Genomic DNA, 23478 nt, shown 5'->3' with positions numbered 1-23478 from the left:
GTGTGTGAGTGAGCGCTTATAACATCCATTGGTTCACAATTGGAATTTGGTCGGGCGACCGAAATCGTATTGTGAAAGAGGGGCCTAATAAGTCACAATTCCCCACTGTTTAGAGCTGTTGTAAAAATTCTATTATTACATTAATAAACCACAGTTTTATGAGATAGTACTCCATTTTTACTACTAAGCCAATGATTTAACTCTGTTTATTTAGTTTTAATCCCTTTAAATCAAAATAAAAAATCAAAGACATAGCCTAGAACAGTTAGTGAAACTTGCACAAAAAATAATTACTTATGAGAAAATAAAACTTTTATTGAATATACAAATTTGATGTCATGATAACTATACATAGTTACATACAAACGCATACGAGTATGTTAAAGTAACTAAGTTCAGCATGAGCACTAATTAAAAATGCATAAGATAGTTTATCCTAGAAAATATGTATTTATTATACAGCATAACAAAATTATTGTACATAACAACAAAGTAAGAACCATAAACAATAGAACCACAACAATACTAAAGATAACTGGTTTGTGCAACTGTACTGACTGACAATATTTGTTTCAGATAAAAATTACATCTAAAGAAAATGTAACGTTGCTTTGATCACAACTTCTTTCAATGACTTTAAACATATGATATAATTGAATAGTTGGAAGATATATAAAGAAATAAAATGAATATTTTTGGAATAACGAGCCAATATAAAAATACAGACTTATTGGGTGGGAGAGAAGGAGGTGGGCACAATGATGCGTGAGTGCATCTCTCGTATGAGAGGAACTGTGTAGGCGACACACTCGTCCCAGCCTGGGGACCTCCAGGCTGCTTCCCTAGTGTCCTTACGAGCCTGCAGGTTCTCATAACCTGCAACATTCACAAAAGCTTATTCATGAGAATCAAGTCATTTTAATGGGTATAATATTGTAATATACTGTCTTATTAGTAAATAAATACTACATATTCCTGTAAAGTACACTCTCGATTAACCGAGGTTGATGGGACCGAGACTACATTGGTTACCAAGAATCTTAATCAGTTTTATCTTCACCGCCTGATTCAGCATACGAAATTGAATGACATCGAAAGTGTTAAAACTCACATTCACCGTATTTTAAATTAGCTGAGAGAAGTCACGGACATGAACAGCCAATGTGAATGCACTATTGAATAAGCCATAAAAATGGTTAAAGTTGTTCTATCTGATGAGTCACAGTACTTGTGGACAAACTCTATACGAAATAAACAGGCATTAACACTTATAAAGCTGGTAACAAGTCCTTAGTGCAGTCAAATGCAGGTAATAAGCTAGGACATGACACACTAGTACACACTGCAGTGGCATGAAGATTATTTTCCACTGATTGTGGTGGCATTGTGATTACCTATCTCCCAAAATCATAGAGACACTATGGTCTTTAGTGATAGTGGCAAAATTACAATTTTGATTGTGCAACCTTTGCAGACAGTTTGTGCAAATAAGACGAACAGGGTCGCCACCAAAGTGAAGTAAAAAAATGCATGCAGAATTCAAGGATTTTTTCATTGGTCTTAAAAAATTATAGGCAGTTTGCAATTTCACCCCCAAACGAGTGTTGCCTAGCTAAGAATTGTACATTTAAGAGACAATTGTTTTGTGTGTTTCTATTAATTAAATTCCACAGTTAAAAAAGGATATACATAAAAATAAGCTTGTGTGTGATAAAACAATGTGATTATTAATCAAAAATAAATCTGATTTTGAGAAAATATAACGATAAATTCAAACCTTAGAAGAAGAAAACGCAATTAGTAGCTTTTAAGTTCAAATAATAAGTTATTTTTAATTATATTACACTGCAGACACAAACAATGTTTAAAATATTACAATATAGTTTATTAGCAAAGATCTTAAAGTAAAAAATGTATCCAGTTTGAGAATAATAAATTAAGAAATTCACTTTGCATTGTGATAATTGGAAATTTTCTTAGTATGCAGGTAGTATGCATTCAAGACGGCAGGGTTTTTTTTAAATATGGATTTGTTTATTTGGCAAAAATATATGTTAAATTATTATTTATGATTTTGAAAATTCATGGTCCAAAGAAGTAATTCACGCATAGTTCACCCACTTTTTCGTGGTCACCTAAATTCACGCTTCCATGCCTCGTGGCAACTCTACAATAATAAAAGATTGGCTTTATTAACTGACATGATGTTAAACACTCAAGCTTTAAGACCAGAAACAACTTGGCTAAAAAACTTTTAATCTCTAGTGTTAAGACTGACTCACAAGGATGTATAAAGTCTACTTACACCAAATATGATGAACATTGTAAAGCCTTCCAATTTGGGAAAAGAAGGCTGCAAAGGGTTCATCGTTGTTGCGGCGATAGTTGATGGCTCTTGCCCAGTTGTTTCCCCACTCTATCATAGTGCCCGGCTTGAGGCTGTAGCTGCGGATCTCGTACAAGTTGTTGCCCTTGCGAGGCGAGATTGGTGGCCAGTAACTGAATGCCAGCAGGTACTGTAGATGACGAGACCTGAGGTAGTTGCCCCTCTCAGTCAACAGTTGCTGATAAGTCTGAATTATACTGATTGGGTAAGTAATTTGTGTAGGCACATGAAAGTTTAAATCTATGGTTTTAGTTAGTGTTATCTCCAGCACAGTTTTATTTTTTCCGCCTTCAAACCGTATAGGCCAACTGGGAATTACACAGAAATAGCCTTTGTAAGATTACCCTAAGTTGTTTATTTAATTAGATTAATCTCAATTGTGACAAAAATTTATTTTGCTTATTCCCAAAGTATCTATCACTATGCCGTACTATTTTGCGGAAGTACTCCAAAAACACATTTTGCCAATAAAAAAGAATGGTTGCGATTATTTGTAGGGAACTCCTTCATTCTCACTGAAGTTGAAAAAATGACTTTTACAAAAATATTAATAGATCTGTTACAAGATGATTACCAAAAAGAGGAAATAGTGAAAGTATTTTCTTTGAATTAAGTACCGTAAAAGTTCAGAAAGGAATGATGGCATATTAAGAATAATAGCTCATTTCAACGAAATACCAAGATAAATCTTGATATATTGCTTTCAGAATACTGGGACAAATCATTATATTATACTTCTTAAACAATAACTGTACTTAGTATTTAGTTATCTAAAGGTTGACAGTAAGCCGCACCTTATCCACTGCCAGAAGATTGTTACACTTGTCGATGCTAGAGAAGCCCCCGGTATACCTCCACAGATGCAACGCCTGGTCCAGATCACCCACCTGCACTGTCCACGAGGCCACCAAGTCACATTTGAACTCATCCTTCCGTGACAGAATCATCTTTACGCTTTTCTCACTGTGGCAAACCATCATTAATTTTTATAAAATCAATTCATTTAGTCTTTAACGATCGATTTGGCAACACTAGATTTGAAAATTGAAGTTTAAGTTTGAAGTGATTTGAAGTTTGGCTTAATGTGTTTTAGCTAACTTTCTTCCGTGGAAGTTGCACATGATATAAATATTTTTATAGGGACATGGTATGGGTGGATTCAAAATGGTAGGACTTTGTTATTTTAGATTTGATTTACAATGGATTTTGTAGCCAACCTCCCACTTAGCAAGGTTTAAAAAGAGATCTAGTTGATCCGTTATAATTATCGTTCTCTTTTCTTTCCCTATAGATCTGGATGAACACACTTACTGGCCCTCTCATTTTGTTTAATGACTCAACATTGTCAGCGCTAACGTTGGTAGCTCAGCAGCTTGGGCGGGCCACGCGTAGTGGCCCTCTACATGCTTCCTGTTCAGCTCAGCTGTCCACCCCATAGTGGCCCCCTGTTTCTCTTCAAATTATTTAGCATTGTAATTTTGTTTTCAATTCTCTCCGCTTGGGATGTGCTGCTCTCCCTCCCAGAGATATTTGATGGCGGGTTTCGGCCTGTCAGGGATTAGATAGGTCCCGAGTGTTGCTTGCACTGTGTTGCGTTCAGGGCATTCCATTATGATCCTTAAGGGTTTCGGCCTTGGTGGAACCCATTTGGAGTGTACGTGCGACCAAGTAACCGGTGTCCCTGGTTAGGATTAAAGGGGTAACCCTCTTTCCGAATGGTTGCTTTGGCAGCCGGTTAGCTTGATGGCCTTAAGTCATCCACCCATGGTGTTCAAGGTTGGTGCGCAAGCTCCAGCTGACACTATGGGGCCCGGGCTATGTTTAATTAAATGGGTACCAGGTAGCCGTCTGGGTACCTTGGCTCCTTTGACAAATAATAATAATAATAATAATAATAAGAATAGTAATAATAATAATAATAATAGTAGTAGTAGTAATAATAATAATAATAATGCTCTCCCTCCACAATCATCGGAACCATCTGGAGACAACCACAAGCCGTTGTTTTTCATTAGTGAGTTCAGTTATCAGCTCGTGTTGAGCATTAGTCCTTTTAAAGCCTTTAAATTTCAATAAATTTATATTTATGATTTTGAATAGCCACAAAAAGCTACCTAACATCCGATACCATACAGGATTTATTACAGTTGACGGAGATGACAACCTTTCCATTTTGATTGAGTTTGAAGATTTGGAGGAATATCAGCATTTTATTTTATTTTATATACAATACTACTTTATATTATTTGGTTTCAAGTACTAAGCTTTGAAATTAATATTATATATTAGACAGGTTTTTTTTCTCCTTATCACTAAATTGACAAAGGATAGTTGGTAATTTGCATAATAGTGTACAATATTCATGTAACTTGTAAAATATATAATTCGGATATGATTTTCTTTTATTTAAATTTTATTGTAAATGAACCATTTTTATTGTTTTTGAATCAGTTTTGGCCACAAAATATAATTTTGTTTAGAAATACTTAAGAATATTAAAAAATTTAATTGTTACAGAATCGATCTTCAAAGTCGATTCTGATACCGATACCTGTGACAACCCCGTGATTGGAAAATTAACGCTATTGCTGCAAACACACAAGACTACGATGACGTTTCCGTCACAGCCGCAGGAGATGTTCATGATTTTGCCGCTATCTTGGATGATGACTGACATTTCCGTGAACGCGGGAGACGATGATGATTGCCGATGATTGTAATGTTCATGATTTTGCCGCTATTGCGGACAACGACGTTTCCATGACTGTGAGAGACGACGATGATGTTTCGGCGATCGTGGACGACGACGATAACGTTTCCTTGACCGCAGAATTTGATGATGATGTATACACGGCCGCGGGAGACGTTCATGATTTTTCTGCGATCGCGATAGACAGTGATGATTTTTCCGTAATTTAGGAAGTTATTTCATATTTTACAGTGATCGCTGAAGACGATCAGATGATATCTCAACGACCGCTGGCGATGATCACGATATTACCTCGAGTTTGGCTTGACTGAAAATGCCAAGCTAGCACACCTCTAAAATATTATTTTATTTTTGGTTTTTTGTTAGCTCTTCATTTATCTTTAATATAGTAGGTAGTTAGTTGGAAATTGGCTATCTGGAATGTATCGTAGCTGCATAATTTTTTTCTTACTTGAAAAACACCTCATTACCTCAGAAATGCTCAATGGAAGGACTTACTTTGGTTTATACTACCCGTTGGTGTAGTATAAACCAATCCATTCAGAAAATTTGGTAAAACAATTAAAAAATAGTATCGGAATCGAAAATCGAGAATCAATTTTGTAGGTATCGGTATCAACACAGTATATATATTGCAACTTGTCACGTTATGGAACTCGTGGCCACACGTAGTGGCCTTATGACCGCAAAGGGTTAGTAAGATAAGGGTCCAATTTTATTTAGATTGTTAAGTTTTAGAACTTATTTTAATTTTATGAACTTAGTTATATTTGTATGACTTACTAATTATCGAGGTATTTGGAAGTGGAGTCTGGTCGAACGTTGTGAGTCTGTAGTTCATAAATGACCTCTTTATCGGACAGCATACGAGAGTGAGGTTCTTTGGTGGGTTCGATCTTACGAACCAGCAGCTTACTGAGCCATCCTTCGCTGACATCTCCTAGGGCTGAGCTCGTGACCAAATGTCTGTGACAAACCAAATGTATGGTTGATTTTGTGTTACAGTAGAAAACTAGGAATAACCAAGAACTGGTATTGAAATAAACTAGTGGATTGATTCTTAGGCTGCAGTGAGGTGTGTGTTAACAGTAGTGAATGGTATAGGCCTACCCATTACTGTGGTCAATTATAGAGATTTTGAATCATTCCAAGTAAGCACTAGCAACACAGACAAAACATACATCATTAGTGTTTTTGTGGCGTAGAATGAGAATAAGAAATTTATTTACCACTAAGCAAATACATTGTTTACAGAGCCATCTATGAGGCACCCGGCAGCTCTCACCAGAGAGGCCCCTCTACATCCTGATTCTTCGAAGGTTGGAACTTAAGGGTTTAGAAATACACGTGGTATTGCTTCAACTCGATTAAAACAATAGGTTAATGGAACAAGAATTGAATCGATATAATGTAAACGTAACATACTGGTAAGGCCAAACACATCTTTACTATCAGTTCTTATCAGTCAGTCGATGCGAGCAAACGTAGTTTCCTTGTGAGTCCAGCGTGTCGGCTTTGACTATTAATACAACAACTAGACATTCCATCCCCATGTTAAATTTGTAGCTAGATTTTTTATAAAAATCTTAGTAGTTGATGTGAGCTACCTACAGATTGCGCTGATCTAAATTACTACAGTAGACTCCCTCTTATCCGGACTCCTCAGGACCGAGGCCAGTCCGGATAACAGGTTTTCCGGTTAAACCGACGTCCCAAAAAACTCGTTAAAATGGATTGTTCACTGTGATAATAGACTTAAATTCAGGAGAGCATTGTTTTTAGACATGTGATCACTGGTCTGGTGATAGGCATGAATATGGAACAAGAAGGGTCCACCTATATAGCCGCTTAAGCCACGCCTTAAGGAGATACCCTCGTTCAGCAATAAAGATCTACAACTCCCTGCCAAACAGCGAAAGGAACCTCGACTGTACAGTGTTCTCAAGACCGAGTTGAAGAGCTTGATCACAAATAGGCCCCTGTACAGTCTTGAGGAGTTGCCTAACAATCAGCTAATGCAAGGTTGAATTAACTGACACGCATACCACAGCCTAAGTTTAAAAGATTTTAGAAATTTTGCATAGTAAGTTTTGTAAGTAGTAAATTTTGTAAATATTAGTATAATGACACAATCTATCCAGGATACTTCAGTCAAGGATTAAGACAACAAGTATTACAAGTAAGTAAGTCTAGGGATAAGTCTATCAGTGTGGTCATCTGGTTCCTTAGGTGCAAAATAGCCTACTACAGAGGGGGTCAAATTTGGAAGCTTTTAAAATGATAAACTGGTACTCAGGGCCACTTTTTTATAAAATGACTATTGAGTTAGGTTACAGTAAAGAAGGCTTATAATATAAATGTAGCATTAAGGCATTAATAAGGCATTTATTCCGTCGTTCAGCACATTACAAATTAGCAATAGACATCGTCACATTTTATTTAGAGGGTGGTTTTCATAGCTATGGTGACTTTTAAAATCTCAAAATTATGTTAACATTAAAGTGCGATGAAGACAAAATTCTGTTTCTGGCTTTAATCTTATTTCAAACTATAATGATAACAACAGTACTAGAACTTTTCTTCTGAAATTATAGTAAAGCAATGAATTTCCAAATGTAAATCAATTCCTAACATGAAATAAAATTTTTGAAGTTGTAGGAAATGAGTTTGAGACAAAAAGTGTCCATTAATCATTGACAGGTATAGGCCAAATCATAAACGCAATATAAACTTAGTTCAGATTAGGGGCTGAGAATTATACATATTCTACAGGCAGAACTTTCCCTGATATAGCCTTGAATTTTTTAATCACCGAAATTTATTCCGCTATCATGTAGGCCTCTCACAAAAAATGAGTAAAGTATGGATATTTTTAAAAATAAATAATAGTCTTAGCCCATTAAACTTTCCATGCAATAATGTCTAAAACCTTAAATTATGTCAATCAATGTTTTATGTGTTTTCACAGGGTGATAGGACTTTTAATCGACATTCAGATGAAAGTGCTTTGATAAGACAGTGAGTGAAACGCATAAACAGTAAGATACTACCCACAGCTCAATAAATCCAGTGTGATGTTTTTATATCACATGTCTTACATAATGTAATATAAGAGATAAGCTTGCACAGTTATTAAGATATAACAGGCAAATATGAACTGCCTGACAAACAAGTAACAATATTAGCAGCTCAAGCATATATTAAATATTTTTTTATTGTAATAATACATTAACGTAATATCTCAGAGCTTGTAGCCAGTACCGGTACGGTATTCAAAATATAAATTCAAGTAAAGATATAATCAAAATTTCAGTTTTAAATAGTCTCGTAGTCAGAAAGCACATTACACCATGGAATTTGACTTTTAACCTTCCAGAGGTCGCATCACGGAAGTAACCTCCAGGGATGTTTTATTTTTCGCGATTATATTATTTTGAGTGGTGTCAGCAGTGTGAGTGTCACTGTACACCTCATTCCTAGAATCGAGTGAAGGTCTAAACTCACCCCTACTATTTTATATTTATTGGTTTTGTTCGGTTTTGAAAGAGGCTAGAAGTAAATTTCGTGTGCGCTCTGCCGATTCTTATACAACCTGGAGGCAACTTCCGTGATGCGACCTCTAATTTAGTGTGTGCGTTGATTATTTCGTGTAAACAATTACTGTAAATAATTATTTTTTACGATTCATGGCATTATTTAGTAAATATATAGTTTTTACAAGATAAGCGAAGATGTTTAATTTCAAATTGCAACACTCTTAGCCGAGCTGAAAGGGAGATTCACGAACGACGTATGTACAGAGTCATTTAGTATTAAGATACCCATTATGTTAAATTACTTAAAACATCAGGTATTGAGAGTGTTATCATCTAAAACCACATTATAGGACATTGTGGTAAAATTTGAATTAACTTCTTTAATATATTCTTCTAAAAGATTTCTTCATATTACTTTTATGTTAGAACATTTGATAGAATATTAGTTTAATTTTACATTTATAAAATCTAAATTACGTTATTTTATAATTAAGAGTTCACTAAACACATTTTTTATGTTTAAAATTAAAAATAAAACTTAATTTATGCACTAAAATACAAATTTTACATAACAAATGTTTGTTTTTATCAACCTGGAAGTAACCTCCGGGTGCACCCTCTCCCGTTTTGAAAATCAATGCGACCTCTGAAAGGTTAAACTGTTTTTTGCATTGGTAAAATCAATTAACTACAAGCGAAAGCATTGTTCAGTTGTTTACAAGCTCATTCCTGAAAAAAAAAAATTTAGGGGTCTATGTATAACACAACTTTCCATCCAAAGACTTAAAATCAGAAATTATTTTATTTACTTAAAACTTAAATAACTTAGCTCTGAACAAAAAGACTTAACTTAACCATTTTCATATATTACTACCAAAGATTTGTTGCAACTACATTTAGGCGTACAGTAGACTCCCTCTTATCCGGACTTCTCGGGACCGAGGCCAGTCCGGATAACAAGTTTTCCGGTTAAACAGACGTCCCCAAAAACTCGTTAAAATGGACCGTTTAAATGTATACTATATACAGTATTTGACTTAAATTTAGGAAAGCATTGTATTTAGACACGTTATCACTGGTCTCAAATCTTTCCTACTAGAAGAGTTGTTCAGTAGTCTACCGTCCACTTCCTGCCGATCTAGTCCGGTTAAACTGATGTGCTAATAAAAATTGTCCGGTTAAAGAGATGTCATTTCTTCAGAGTGTAGTCCGGTTAAACCGATGTTTGGTTAAAGGTGTCCAGATAAGAGGGAGTCTACTGTACATGTTGTTCTCGATGTCTAGCAACTTAAATAACTAAATGCTAAGTTGCAGTACGGCATCAATGTTTTGTTCAAGGATTAGATTTCAGTAAATTTTTCTCTAGGGAAGAGCTTTACCGTAATCTTTAGGCCTATGGTAAGACTTAGGTCAAGGTTATAAGTAGTTTTCATTTTAGAGTGTTATGATGCCAAAAATAAGTAGTGTTTGATTTAATTTGCTCATATGTAACCGTAGGGATACCTGGATTTTTTCCGTTTGGGTAGATATTCTCATAAGAAATATCCAGTTAATATCCAAATTTGAATCAAACATTCAAACTAACATCTATTTAGGCTAACTGTAGTAGCACACTAGCTCAACCTAATCCTAGGAAAAGAGTTTTTGGGAGGTTTGTACCCCAAAACATAATATGTTGTCTTCTAGGGTAACATTACGTAGAATATAGGCTATCAATTAATTGCTGTCAGTGAAATTGGAACGGAACACTTTTAAATTCATTCCAAGATTTAAAGATTGTATTGTGACCAGCTTTTTTGTTCCTTGTATCAGAAAACCTAAGTACCATACTCATTAAGCCAAGTCTATTTTATAATATCCTGAATTTAATGAGTAAAATTTGTTCTGCTATTAAAATTGACTTTGCCTTCAGGTTTGCTGGTGCAAGAGTATTCAATATTATATGTTTTGCAAAATATTAAGTTTAAGCTTTAGGCAGAATTGTTTTATACATCGTGATTTTTGTTACTTTTCAGACATATACTTCATATCATTTCCACCCTGCAAAACCTCATTTTCCGTTCCTGGTGTAAAATAGAATATTATTAATGCTATCACATAACCAGACCATATTTACTGAAAATACAATTTTGTTTTTGCTTGATTAACACTCACATTATTCTTAGTCTATAGGTCTATCACAAACGTTCCTCACACAATTTAAAAGTTTCTGTAATTAAAAATTTTTAGTTCCTAAAGGTTTTTACCATTAGCCTACTTTTATCTTATTGGTCTTTCTACTGCATATCAACTCCATAAATCTACTACCCTGTAGGACAGTTCTCACAAATTCTTTCATTCTAAGATTTCCCATTTCCTTTAGCTTTGATCTATTAAGTTCTTTAACTGTATGGGTCAACACCACCAATTGGGAAAATTAGGTTAAAGGAAAGTTTTTTTAAATTAAAATTTTCAAATTGACTTAAACTATTGATAGTTTAGTCTCACATATTGTTGGGGACACTAAAATGCAGCAGCAGAGCACAATTTTCATTTGTATATTAAAAAATAAACATTTCCAGTAGGTAGGGCCAACCATAACAGGGATGGAGAACGGACGGGTCACATTAACTTTACCTCCCACAAAAAAAGGAGTTTAAGACATATTCTGCAAACTACTGAAAGAATGTTTCATTAAATAAAGAATGAAAAGGAATAACATGTATTTATTTCCCGATTTAATAATTTTAACCTTTAAAAATTAGAAAATGGTGTTGAAGCTGGAAGTGTATCATAATTTGATACCTAATACCTAAAATATAATCATTGGAAATATATATTAAAATAATGAATTTACTATTGTGAGATGTGAATACATTTTTTCATCAGTTTTATATAAGTATATATTTATATAAAAATGTATTACCGTCATTTAGTATTTTTACCTCATGACCGGCGTAGCAGACGTGACTGGTTGTAGCAGACACGGCCGGCCGATAACAACAGTGACCGTTTGGTAAACTTACGTGACATACAACTAAAAGGTAAGTTCAAGGGAACATAATAAATCTAAAAGACGATAAAACTTTTTTATTAGCCTACTATAAAATATGAAACTTACTATTAATTAAATTGAAGTGTAATAGGACACAATGAAAATTGCGATTAACCCTTTCAGTGCTAGGCCAATAATTAGTATTTCGTAAGACTTTTTTGTTTGCCTTTCAATTCCATTACCTGTTGTTGAATTTTAACTGTAATGTTGTCACTATTTTATTAATTAGGCTAATTTTGAATAATAAGACAATTTAAGAAAATATATAACACAGATAAATCCAGGTAGGCCTATTTGTAGTAAACTATAAATAAAACTTAGTTTTGTTGTATTTTTCCTGGTTTTCCTATACATTTTTATGTTCTGATAGCATTGTTTGAAACCAAAATCTCATAAAATCAAAAGACATATAGTTTATAATGTAATATTGAATTTAACTTTGATTTAGTTGGTCGAGGTTATTATAATATAGCCATTATAGGGAAAATAATGTTTTGCAGCAAAGTCTCAGGAACGCATTTATGATCACTGTTGTGTTTCAGCTGAAAAATATCATCTAAATAGACTAAAGTGACTAACTAGTGCTGCTACCTAGTAACGCATTGAACAACCATCTGTAGCGCTATCTGTTTGCAATCTGTGGCGTCAGCTTAAATATCGGTTTTTGACTCCTCAGTCTTCAAGCACAGATAGCCGAGAAGGCTAGGGTGTGTGTCACTTGGCCAGTGGCATTCGTCTGCTCGGGTTCGATTCCCGTCATGTGTGGCAAATAATTGGTAACCTGTGTGTTTGTAGCGATATACTACAACCACTGGGGCATAGTGAGGTGTTCATAATCCTTGGTTTAGACATAGGCTACACCTCGAAATCATCAGATTGGGCGAATCTTTTAGCTAAGTGGTTGTTAGTGTATCCTATGAACATACAGGTCACCAATGGCCGTTTTGCTACTTTTTGTTAAAATAACCTTCCTCTCTACATCCCTTAGAGATTATTTAAAACAACGATATATCGTTTCATAGCACTGAAAGGGTTAAGACATGTATGAAACCTATAAAAGATTCTAGGTATTTCTCTTCTTAAGGTTTTGGGGTATGGGAGTATCTTAACAACCTGGTCGATAGAAATATATATGAAACGTCATTATTTCTAAAATAGTGTGTGGATTTTCACATTCTTTCTCTATAAAACGTAATATTAAGCAAAGAAAAATCTTTGTATAAAGACATGTTAAAACTAACATAAAGTGAAACCATTTTTTTAACGGATAGGACATTTATTAAACCTATAAAACATTCAATTTCCCTTCATGACGATTTTTGGGTATGGTAGTACTTTAAGAACCTGATCGATAAAGTACTCGATAGATTTTTTTATTGTTAACATAACAGCTTTCAAACAAAAATATTTTATAGCAGCAACCAGTGATTTGGTGGCATATTTGTACTTAAGAGCATTTTCCTTCAATTACCAATTAGCCTACTTGCTAATAGTATTATATCATGTATCAACTTGACTTTATTTTCAGATAGGCTTAGATGATTGGAATTAGGCTATAAGTAAGAATAGCAAAATACCATTCTTGTTTATAACTTGGCAGAGTAATGATTTCTTATTCATTTTTTAGCCTGTATGATTTTTAAATTATTTACACATAACAAGGTAAAAAAAAAACATGAAACACATGCATATTAATCTCTTCACATAGGCCTACTTGTCAGAACGGTAAGATTACAACACACATAAGTTAGCCTGCATGAAAACATTTCAACATTAATTTTAACTTTTAAAAACTAAAAATAAATAAGGTTGTTGAAACGGATGGCGATACGACTCTGACAATCGATAGGACTCTGAGGCAATAGGACCCTGACTATCACCAGCCATAATGTAAGCTTTCTTTTTTTTAAGTTCAAAAAAATGTCAAATGTTTAATGTGAGTTATGTGTCATGTAGTCTACTTTAGGCCATTCATACATTGACTAATCTGTGAAAAGAATAATAGGCCTATATTCAATGTTTTTTTAAGACCTGATGATAGGTTGATAAAAACTTTATAGGCCTTGACATACTTGATGTAATCTATATTTGAAGAAGAATTGCATGGACTGAAGACAAAACTTCAATTACTTTCTAGGCCTAATGGTTTTGCCTAACATTAAGCTGCCTGATTCAATAGCTTTTGGTTCATTTTCTTACAAAATGCAACATTGCATAAATGCAAAAAACAAGCTAAGTTATACTTAATTTAGCCAGGTCAAAAGCGGAGCTCTAACATGGAGCTAGGATCAAAAGTGTAACTTAAGAGCTCCGCATAATGTTGTGTGCTGTACATATAATTATATTGTCTATAAGTTATTGTAAAATGAAGCTGTAATATCCAGCTTAAAATTCATTCCTTAGTTATGAAGAATATCAGGCCGACCTATTGAATCAATTGAGCCAATAGTTAGGCTAGTGCACTTTGCAATTACCGGTAATACAACTCACCCTATGTTTAGTTTTTAAGATCTGACCAGCACAGTAAATTCAGCTATTTTAGCTGATCTATCAAATAGGTCATTCCTTGTTTTTTTTTATTTTTTTATTAGGCCTATGACATAACCGATCCGGCATAGCTGGTCTTGGCGAAGAGGAAGTTATCAGGTAACCCACTCAGTTTGGCTCAGCCAAATGAAGCTATATAGCACTTATAGAGATAAAGTTACCACATTGTCAAACGGTACATAAAATCACTTACGTTATGCACCAACTTTTTGGGTACAGTTTCTTAACAGGGCTATGCTAATATCAATTGAAACTATCGATTTTATTAGTAAACCTTCATGAAAATTTTCACCATCAGCAAATTTGGTTGGTTAGGTTAGGTTATGATAGGTAGTTTAATTTTATAATAGATATATTTAAAAATAAGTTATCAAATATTAATCAGTATTTTCAATTCGATAGTTTCAATCGATATTAGCATAGCCCAGTTCAGAAACTGTACCCAACTTTTTAACACCATATACTGCGAAAGTGACTAATTTAGTGGGTTATAATTTTAAAACTTCTTTCGATGCCTATTCTGGAAGTTGTGCTGGACTAGCAGTAACTTATTGAGTTTAAAAATATAGCAAACAAGAAATTTTGTTTCAAATACTGTAGGCAAGAGTTTAACATAGATTTTGAGACTGAAATTGAGAAATACTTGACAGTAGTCTGAAATTGAGACCACCGGTGAACTTAATATTAACTTATTTACGAAGTGTAAACAAAAAATAAGTAGAAGTAGAGCAAGTTAATAAAATTGTTTTCCAAAGTTATTTGCTAAGAACTAAACCTATAAGTTAAGTAAATTATTATACTTTTCATATTGATTAATATAATCATTTGCCTACCTGAAGGGAGACAGCTGAACTGATCGTTGAGAAATTAAACTAACCCCTTTTAATGAAATTGCCATATTGTTAAAGAAAGTAAGTTCTTGAAGTTTTATGATGTTATGCGTCACTTAGATTATGAGATACCCTAACACTTAATTCAACTGCTCATTTTTGCTAATTTTAAATATTTTTACAATAAAACAAATTGGAGTAAGAAAAGAATTTCAACTTTTTTGACAGAAGTCCAAAGTACTAGTTTTCAGCTTGATTAGTTGATTATGCATAAACTTTTTTTCTTTTAGTTTCTTTTCTTTGCCAAGGAGCAAGCCAGGAGGTGACAATAACAAATCATGTGTTTAGTAAACAGATGTTCATAGTTGCCGGTTTTAAAATGTAGTCACGTTCAAGCCAGGGGTCAGGAACATTACGAACATAGAATGAAGCCAAAGAGTATTATAGTTATCGTGACATACATGACAATGTACCGAGGAAACTGAACAGAGAAGGCATGATTTTTAAACATAAACAAATTATGTTACTTGCCCGATCTTTTTATTAAATATTAAATCATTTTTTTTATTCTTTTTACCAAAACAAATCTGCTATCTTTATTTATAAATTATGTGTCTCCTGATGTTCTATGTCTGAGTGAAAATTGGCTAGAATAGATATATATCTATCACAATCTATCTAAATCAAGATGAAATAAGGACGCATGAACTCGGTTTTGTGCTAAAAAGTCATGGACTTTGTGACGAATCGCTCTCATACACGTGGCCCTGTATGCTTGAATACTTTTGCAACTTCGCTTGACACCAGGACCTGTGTGACTTCTGTTAAGACCTGTTTGTGAAAATAAGTTTGGTTATCTTAGGCTATCTCTATTAAGTAAAGACTGGAATGCAGAAATTCAGACCAATGACTCAATGTCAGCTTTTGACTCCTTTTTCAGTATTTTTATGGACTGTTTTGACCAGGTCTTTCCTAAAAAAAATAGTGCCTACGTAAGCCTAAGCTTAAGCCTAAACCTTCACCAACTACTAAGAGTGAGCTAATCTGTGGTAAGTCATGACACACACACCTGACCTAGATCAAATGAGGAAACTCGTCTTGGCTTTTAACGATAAACATAAGCATGCTGTTGAGGTAATAGATCAAAATAGGTACTTAAGCTTCTAATGTACACATTAGAAGTAAGAGGTTGTATAGTTGTTGTATAGAGGTAGTATAGAGTAAAGGTGGACGAGGCAAAGAAACTTGCAAACATGACTGAGATTGAAGCTGCGAAAAATCCGTGCAAGGGGGCATGGAATTTGGTAAATCGTGTTTCTAAGCTAACCCCAACTCTTAAATGCCCCGCAAATCCTGATGAATTCAAATAATTCAATGAACATATTCTGGGGGAAATTGACAAAATTGTTGACTCAGTAAACCCTGACAGTGATGTAAATACTGGAACTAAAATACCGGACAAGCCTATTATAAACTCTAGATAACTGGGCTTATGTAACGCCTCAAAATATCATTAAAATAATCAAACAATTCAAGAACACAACTAGTCAGGATATCTATGGCTTTAAACATCATTGTGCTGAAACACGTTGCGGACATTATTGCTGATCCCCTAGCAAAAGTACTTAATCTTTGTATGTCCCATGGGGTTTTTCCTGATGTCTTAAAAGTTACTAAAACAGTACCCATTTTAAAAAAGGGCAACCCTGAAGATGCAGGAAGCTATCGCTATCGACCAATTTCCATAGTGCCTATGTTTCCAAAGATTTATGAGACTATAATGAAAACACAGCTTGTTCAACACTTTGAAACAAATGGTCTGTTTAGTGACTCACAGTATGGTTTTAGGAGCGGTAGAACCACAACTACTGCAGTTCTTAAACTTGTCACTAAGGTAGTCGATGCTTTCGAAGAGGGGAATTCAGTTGCACTCACCCTAGCTGACTTAAGCAAAGCTTTTGATTGCGTCTCCCACATTCAACTGCTAGAAAAGTTACATCTATATGGCGTTGGGGGCCAGCACTGCTTGCCTTTAAATCCTACCTCCTAAATCGAAAACAGATAATTGCAGTAAAAGGGGCAAATTCACAACCATTGCCGGTTAAACATGGCGTGCCCCAGGGATCTGTGTTGGGCCCTGTGTGGCTTGGTGATGGTGAACGACCTCGGGCAGCTAGACAACGTCTTGCTTTTTGTGGACGACACGACTATCTTTGCGGATGCAAGCACTCCTAAGGAAGCCAGGGTCAAGGCTGTATAGTCCTTCGAGAAAACCAAGACGTGGTTCAAAGCAAATAAGCTTTGCCTAAATGAAAGCAAAACGCAACACATGACCTGCAGTCTAGCTCGGAATCCCACCCCTGATAACCTGCCTGAAGTAAAATTATTAGGCTTCATAATCGACCACAAACTCACCTGGGGAAAACAGGTACCATGAAAGTGTGCACCAAGCTATCGAGGACATTACATCTCTGTAGGAAGCTCAAACCTATGCTGATCCAAAGCAATACCTCCTACTAACTGTCTGCTTTGTTCCACAGCCATCTCAGCTATGGGTTGGAGGTTTGGGGCCATGCAGCTGGCTGTAAGGATATACTTTTGTTACAAAAGAAGGCAGTCAGACTTATTTCGTCCGCTGACTACCACGAACATTGCAGACCTCTTTTTAGTAAGCTCAATATCCTTACAGTATACAGCCAGTACATTCTAATCACCAACGTAAGGACCAACATCTCTAGTCTTGCATTGAGAGAAGACCATCATGATCACAATACAAGGTCAAAATCCAACCTTGATATCCCTTTCTGCATACTAAACAAAAAAATGACAGCTTTCCTATATGTTGGCAATTAGGATGTACAACCGACTGCCACTGTACTTTAAAAACCTTGAGGCCTCAGTTTACAAAAACGAATTGAGGGAGTGGCTATACTGGCAAGGACCTTATAATCCCTAGATGAATTTTATAAAATTTGCCTGCCACTAAACTTGTAAATATGTATATAAATATTGTTATTATTATTATTTTTATTGTTGACTCAGTCTATCCAGCAAGAGCTGGTCAACAACGTCGAGTGAGTAAGTAAGTAAAGTAAGTAATTAATAATTATTACAGCTGGCTTTGGACGTTTGTCAACAGTTATATTTAAATAATAATTCAAACATAAACGAAGTGAGAGAGGTCGATAGGTCATAATGTTTATATGATATTTTTGTTTGTTTTGACCTCAGGAACATGCGCACTGAGTTTCGTGAGAGATTTTCGAAACACCCTATACCTACGGTGCAGGATCAAGTGGTTTATTTTACCATCTTTACTTTCGTCACAGTTCAAAGACTCTACAACCTACCTATTATCTACAACCATGGTTTCGACGATAGTTGCGTCATGGTCACGTAGTTGTTAAGAAGTCGACATTTATCTTGACGTAGTCGATCCTTCGATCGCTCGGACGTCGTCATATTCACAAAAACACTAACATAAACACAAACGCACATTTTTACAACAAAGAATTAAGACATGGTTATCGAGGACTGAACACAGGCCTGTGACGAACAGTATTATATTAAATAGTACCGTCGCGGGAGCCAGCTGGAGAACACTCAATGTATTGCATCCGCAATAAATGTAATCCCAATATCCAGGCAAAAAGAGAGACATTTTTTCCAAAATCACTTTGTTAACGAGATATCTGCCATTTTGTATTTTTTACATAAACATTTTTATTTTTAAATTTTTTCAAACGATCTTTATAAAACTTGGTTTGTAGGTTAAGGTAAAAGGGACCCATGTTAGAAAAAAAGTTCATCTTGGGCTTGATCCAACATTAAATTTCAAAATGGCGGCCATTTTTATTTTTTAAACTTTAATAACTAAAAACGGCAAATTAAAAAAAAATTTCAAGTACACTTTTATTTAGTATTTTCAATTCCCTTCCAAACAATATCAAGTTCAAAAAGATCGAATAAGAAATGGCTGAAATATTACGATTTTTAGTTGTAAGATTGTAACGAGTTATTTTTCCTAGGGGGGTAAATGTTTATTTTCCTCTTTTCAAGCTATGATTAATGGTGAAAATAATCAAGTTTCCTTGTTTGGAGATATCGGTTTAGGCTTGGGTTTGGTAATTATATCGACCTCCGAACCTCATCCGAAATTTTTTTTTTCAAATGGTCAAAATTCATACTCTGATTCCAAAAATGATTGTTGTTTTCTCTGAAACGTACCGTTTCTCGGATAAGCGGAAAACATATTTTTTGCTCAAAAACCCATGTTGTGCGTACTCAAATTGTGTGGAATTTAATCCTGAACAAGAATATGTTTGCCGTCGATTTCCTTGACCATACCTGCTTGCCTATACTCAAGGTTTGGAGGATAGTAACTTTGACTATTAATACAACAACGTAATCTACTACACCAAAAATCTTCTCCGGCAATCTTTCCTCCAAAACATCCTTGATCTTGGACCAAACACGGTCGTTGACTGGTTTTATTTTTATCTTGAGGTCCTGCTGTTCCACAACAAACAAAATAAAATAAAAAAACGGTTAGGTAGGCCCAGTTACGTTGTGGAAATAAATAAGGCAAAATTCGGTAAAAGAAAATATAACAGAGGTAGTTTGATCAAAGGACAGTGGGTTCTAGGGGTAGTCACAGGAACTGCGGAGAGCTTTTTTATCCCTGTCTCCGTGTCTCCGACCGTACCAGACAGACCCTGGTTAAACACAGGCCCGTTAGTACGTCCGACAGGGATCAATCATCATCACTGATTGTTGGTTGGCGTACTATACGCAAAGAGAAGCAGATTCAAGTACCTGATAGTAAATCACAGCAAGAACATTGTGGACCCGAATTCCGGTGCGCATATCAACAACATACAGCGACGTTATGGTGGAATATCCAGGCAGCTATTCCAAAGGGTACGTATGGCAAAGTTGAGAAACATTTCTTAGGTTACCTTACCGGAGTACCATTTTAAAGTACGCTTCGCCCACCGATTTCGCCCTCACTACTTCTCCACAGCCACCGGGTTAGTATACCCACCTATCCACTAACTCTGGTAAGGGTTAAAATAACCTAGGTTACCTTAGTTTAGGTTACCTTAGTTTGGGTTACTAACCCAAACTAACCTAATATAATCTTACATAAAACAATGCCCACATTCCACAGTTGAGTAGGAGCACAGAAAACATACTACTATAACCATACGGTTATAGTAGTATGTTTTCTTTGGTAGGAGTCATCCGCAACGCTGGCGCTATACGGTACCCGTAGCAAATGAGTCACCAACGAACGGCCCGCTTTTCCGTCGATATTTAATTTTGTAGCGATCTTAATAAAAACTAAATATTCTTGTTCAGGATGAAATTCCGCACAATTTGAGTTCCCACGACATGGGTTTTGATCAAAACATATTTTCCCCGTTTTTCCGCTTCTCCGAGAAAACTACAATCATTTTTGTAATAAGCGTGAAATTTCGACCATTTTGAAAAATAAAATAATTTTGGGTGATTTCCGGAGGTTAATATAATTACCGTAATATGGGTTCCCCGTAAAGTAAATAAATAAACTAATATTGCATAATATTGACATATTTTTGTTTACTACTGCATCAACTATCAACAAAACAACATAATGACGCCACCTTGCCTATCCCTAATTTGATAGCACTCAACCAAACGATCATAAGGCCAACCTAACAACTCGAAACACTGATAAAATCAGCAAAAACAGTGGTACGCTTTTTAAACACATAGTGGTGACTCTAGTTATTATTTAATCATCTCAATGACTATGATGTGCTGTTGCTATTGTGCTCTTACTCTACGACCTCATGCCCTCTGTTCTGTTACTCTATTCTATTCGTTGGCGCGCTTTTCCAGCCTCCCTCCACATCCACCCAACCCACCTCGGCTTCGCTTCGCTTAGAATTTTAGAAAGAAAGGGCAAAGGGTTCCTTCTTCCTTCCTTTCCTTTCCTCTTTCTTTTCCTCCTGCTCCTGCTTCGTGCTTCGCTGCTTCTCCTCTGCTGCTCTGCTCTGCTCTCGGCTGAGTCGGCTCTCGCTGAGTTCTGAGCTTCGCCTCGTGCCTTGCCGTGGTTTGGTTTAAATACTTATTATCAAATAACTAAACTACCAAATTAGTCAATCATTTTCGTCTTCTCTAGCGGACCAAGTAGTAGAGCTCTGAACTTGAACAGGAGAAGAGTATTGCCATTACCGAAAAGGCTGGTGGCGGCATTGTCAGTCGTAAGTAACTTAGGCCTAGCCTATAATAATTGTATGAATATCAAAATATTTAGATTTTACAACCAACTTAATTAGGCCTACGTTTTGCCATTCGTTTGTTGGGACCATTAAACCCCTTTGGGTTTGGGTTTTTGGCCTTAGGGTATTTCCATAACTTAAAGCTAGTGGCTAAGTGGCTGCAATGCCTATTTCAGGCTTTAGATGCTGTCCGATATTTATTATGACTTTCGTTTTGAAATGAGTTTCTAATAAGCAGATAGGTTGTCCAGTAACTTAAAACTAATTCATATTCGTTCTACCTAGCTTAACCTTGTAGTTTAATAGATCATAGGTCTAACTTAGGCCCCTTACCTAAGGTTTAGGCGGTTCAATCACACAAGTAGCCTTATCTGCCCAAGCCACAGAAAATCTGTCAACATTCACACCCTTTTTGAGATATTCTACTGGGATCAATCTTCTCAGGACGAACCTTGCACCTTGTAGGCTAGACAGTGAACATAGGACAACTTCATGTTGTTAGCCTCCGGATCACTGGTATAGTAATAAATTATGGTTTAAATACCTTATACTGTCAAAGCGATCCTTTGTAGTCCAAATATAGGCTACTGCAGTTTCGTTGCCGATGATGGATCACTTTGACAGTAAAATATAAGGTATTTAAACCATTATTTATTTATAGAATAACAGTAGAAGGGTCATAGTGATTGTTATGGCGTGGCTAATTGCACAAGCTTTTGTTTCCCTGAGAACCATGGCGGTTACCATGACGCTAACTGATTGGTGACTGTTGACTGGTAGCTCCCCCCTGGTTTCCAGAATAGGTACTTATTTAACAGACTAGAACTGAGTGGCAGTATGGTGAACGAATGAATTAAATAATACTTTAAATTCTCATAGGCTTATGTTACTGTAATAATTTACAGCAAAAGTACCTAGGCTAGAAGAACAAAAACTCCTTAGGCCTAAAATAAGATAATATTCATAATATACTAACTTACAACAAGATTATCAAAACTAATTAGAATAGATGTTTCTGTCCTAATGAAGCTAATTTTAATTGTTTAGCATGCACTGTATTAAGCTAATGTAGGCTAAAACCTGTTCGATTGGTGTAAGTTGCTAAGCTGACATCGACATGCCATTATGCTGTGTAGGGATGTTGCAATACCACTGTCTTTCCGATTTTTTGTATTGATACCGTATCGTAATAAAAGTATCGGTACCTACCCGTATCGATAGTATCGCAAGATTCCTAATGGTGTGATGTTGGCTGTAATAATTCAGTGTGTCTAAGTTACTAGTCTGGTAATTGGGGAAAAAGTCGGGGATTTTGATAGGTCGTGAAAAAAGTAATGAATTTCAGCCGAAGTTCGCGAATAATCTAACCCTTAAAAATTAGAGATTAGCGGATCCCAAAACTTTGTCAAATTTTTTTGAGTCGTGTACTGTATTCCTGATCATTAGGACGGGATTACCATTTGAAGGGTGTGCGATGCATCGAAAATACATCGGAATACCTCGATTCAGTGATGATCAAAATAAAAATTTGATTCATGGGGGTATCAGTATTCATATGTCACGTTATTGAATCCGTAGCCATATGTGTTGTTGAATCAGTAAGTTATCCATATGTTATTTAATCCATATCCGTATACGTTTTTGAATCAGTATCCATACCGTACGTTATTGAATTAGTATCCATAACTTATACGTAGTTGACTGTTACATTGATCATACTGTTACTTTGACTATCAGATCCATAAGAACTTATGACATTTTCCAAATTATTAGCATTACCATAATTTGGCCTTACATTAGATGTAAGGGTGTCAAAATGGAGAACAGTAGACTCCCTCTTATCCGGACATCAGATTAAAACCGGACTACAGTCTGCGGAAATGTAATCTCGGCGGAAATGTAATCTCTTTAACCGGACAACTTTTATCAGCACATCAGTTTAACCGGACTTGATCGGCAGGAAGTGGGCGGTACTGTTCTCGTGGGAAAGATTTGAGACCAGCCATAACATGTATAAACTCAATGCTCTCCTAAATTTGAGTCAAATATTTGGGTTGCATGCATTTAAGTGGTCCCTTTTAATGAGTTTTTGGGGATGTCGGTTTAACCGGAAAACCCGTTATCCGGACTGGCCTCGGTCCCGAGCAGTCCGGATAAGAGGGAGTCTAC

The 23478-nt window shown here is 35.6% G+C and overlaps 2 protein-coding genes across 2 annotated transcripts in view; one reads left to right on the top strand and one right to left on the bottom strand.

Annotated features, from left to right (window-relative positions):
* Positions 1 to 294: 294 nt before the first annotated feature.
* On the bottom strand, positions 295 to 15311 carry LOC128998211 (protein NipSnap-like). The gene is made up of 5 exons (XM_054424235.1): positions 15047 to 15311; positions 5880 to 6062; positions 3181 to 3349; positions 2306 to 2573; positions 295 to 876 (listed from the first exon to the last, which is right to left on the bottom strand). The coding sequence occupies exons 1-5, from the start codon at positions 15109 to 15111 to the stop codon at positions 728 to 730; spliced, it is 834 nt and encodes a 277-aa protein (XP_054280210.1). The 5' UTR covers positions 15112 to 15311; the 3' UTR covers positions 295 to 727.
* Positions 15312 to 21084: 5773 nt separating this feature from the next.
* Positions 21085 to 23478, top strand: part of LOC128998783 (uncharacterized) — a 28919-nt gene continuing 26525 nt past the window's right edge. Inside the window, exon 1 of the mRNA XM_054425136.1 lies at positions 21085 to 21291. The gene's annotated coding sequence lies outside the window, so the exon portion shown is untranslated. The remainder of the gene's footprint in view (positions 21292 to 23478) is intronic.

The sequence above is a fragment of the Macrosteles quadrilineatus genome, unplaced genomic scaffold (genome assembly GCF_028750875.1).
Source record: "Macrosteles quadrilineatus isolate MER2022 unplaced genomic scaffold, UCM_ALF_1.0 Scaffold_7__1_contigs__length_78375512, whole genome shotgun sequence".
Lineage (NCBI taxonomy): Eukaryota > Metazoa > Arthropoda > Insecta > Hemiptera > Cicadellidae > Macrosteles > Macrosteles quadrilineatus.
Note: the sequence above shows the minus strand (reverse complement) of the source record. Positions and strands in the feature narration are given on the sequence as shown.

What these genes read in the sequence shown, in the direction of transcription:
- LOC128998211 (XM_054424235.1), bottom strand. Translation starts at nt 15,111, where the DNA reads ATGGCAATTTCATTAAAAGGGGTTAGTTTAATTTCTCAACGATCAGTT. An exon ending in TCCAAATACCTCGATAATTA is followed by an intron (nt 3,350 to 5,879) that starts GTAAGTCATACA and finishes GGTTTGCCACAG; the next exon opens with TGAGAAAAGCGTAAAGATGA. An exon ending in ATCTTCTGGCAGTGGATAAG is followed by an intron (nt 2,574 to 3,180) that starts GTGCGGCTTACT and finishes AGTATAATTCAG; the next exon opens with ACTTATCAGCAACTGTTGAC.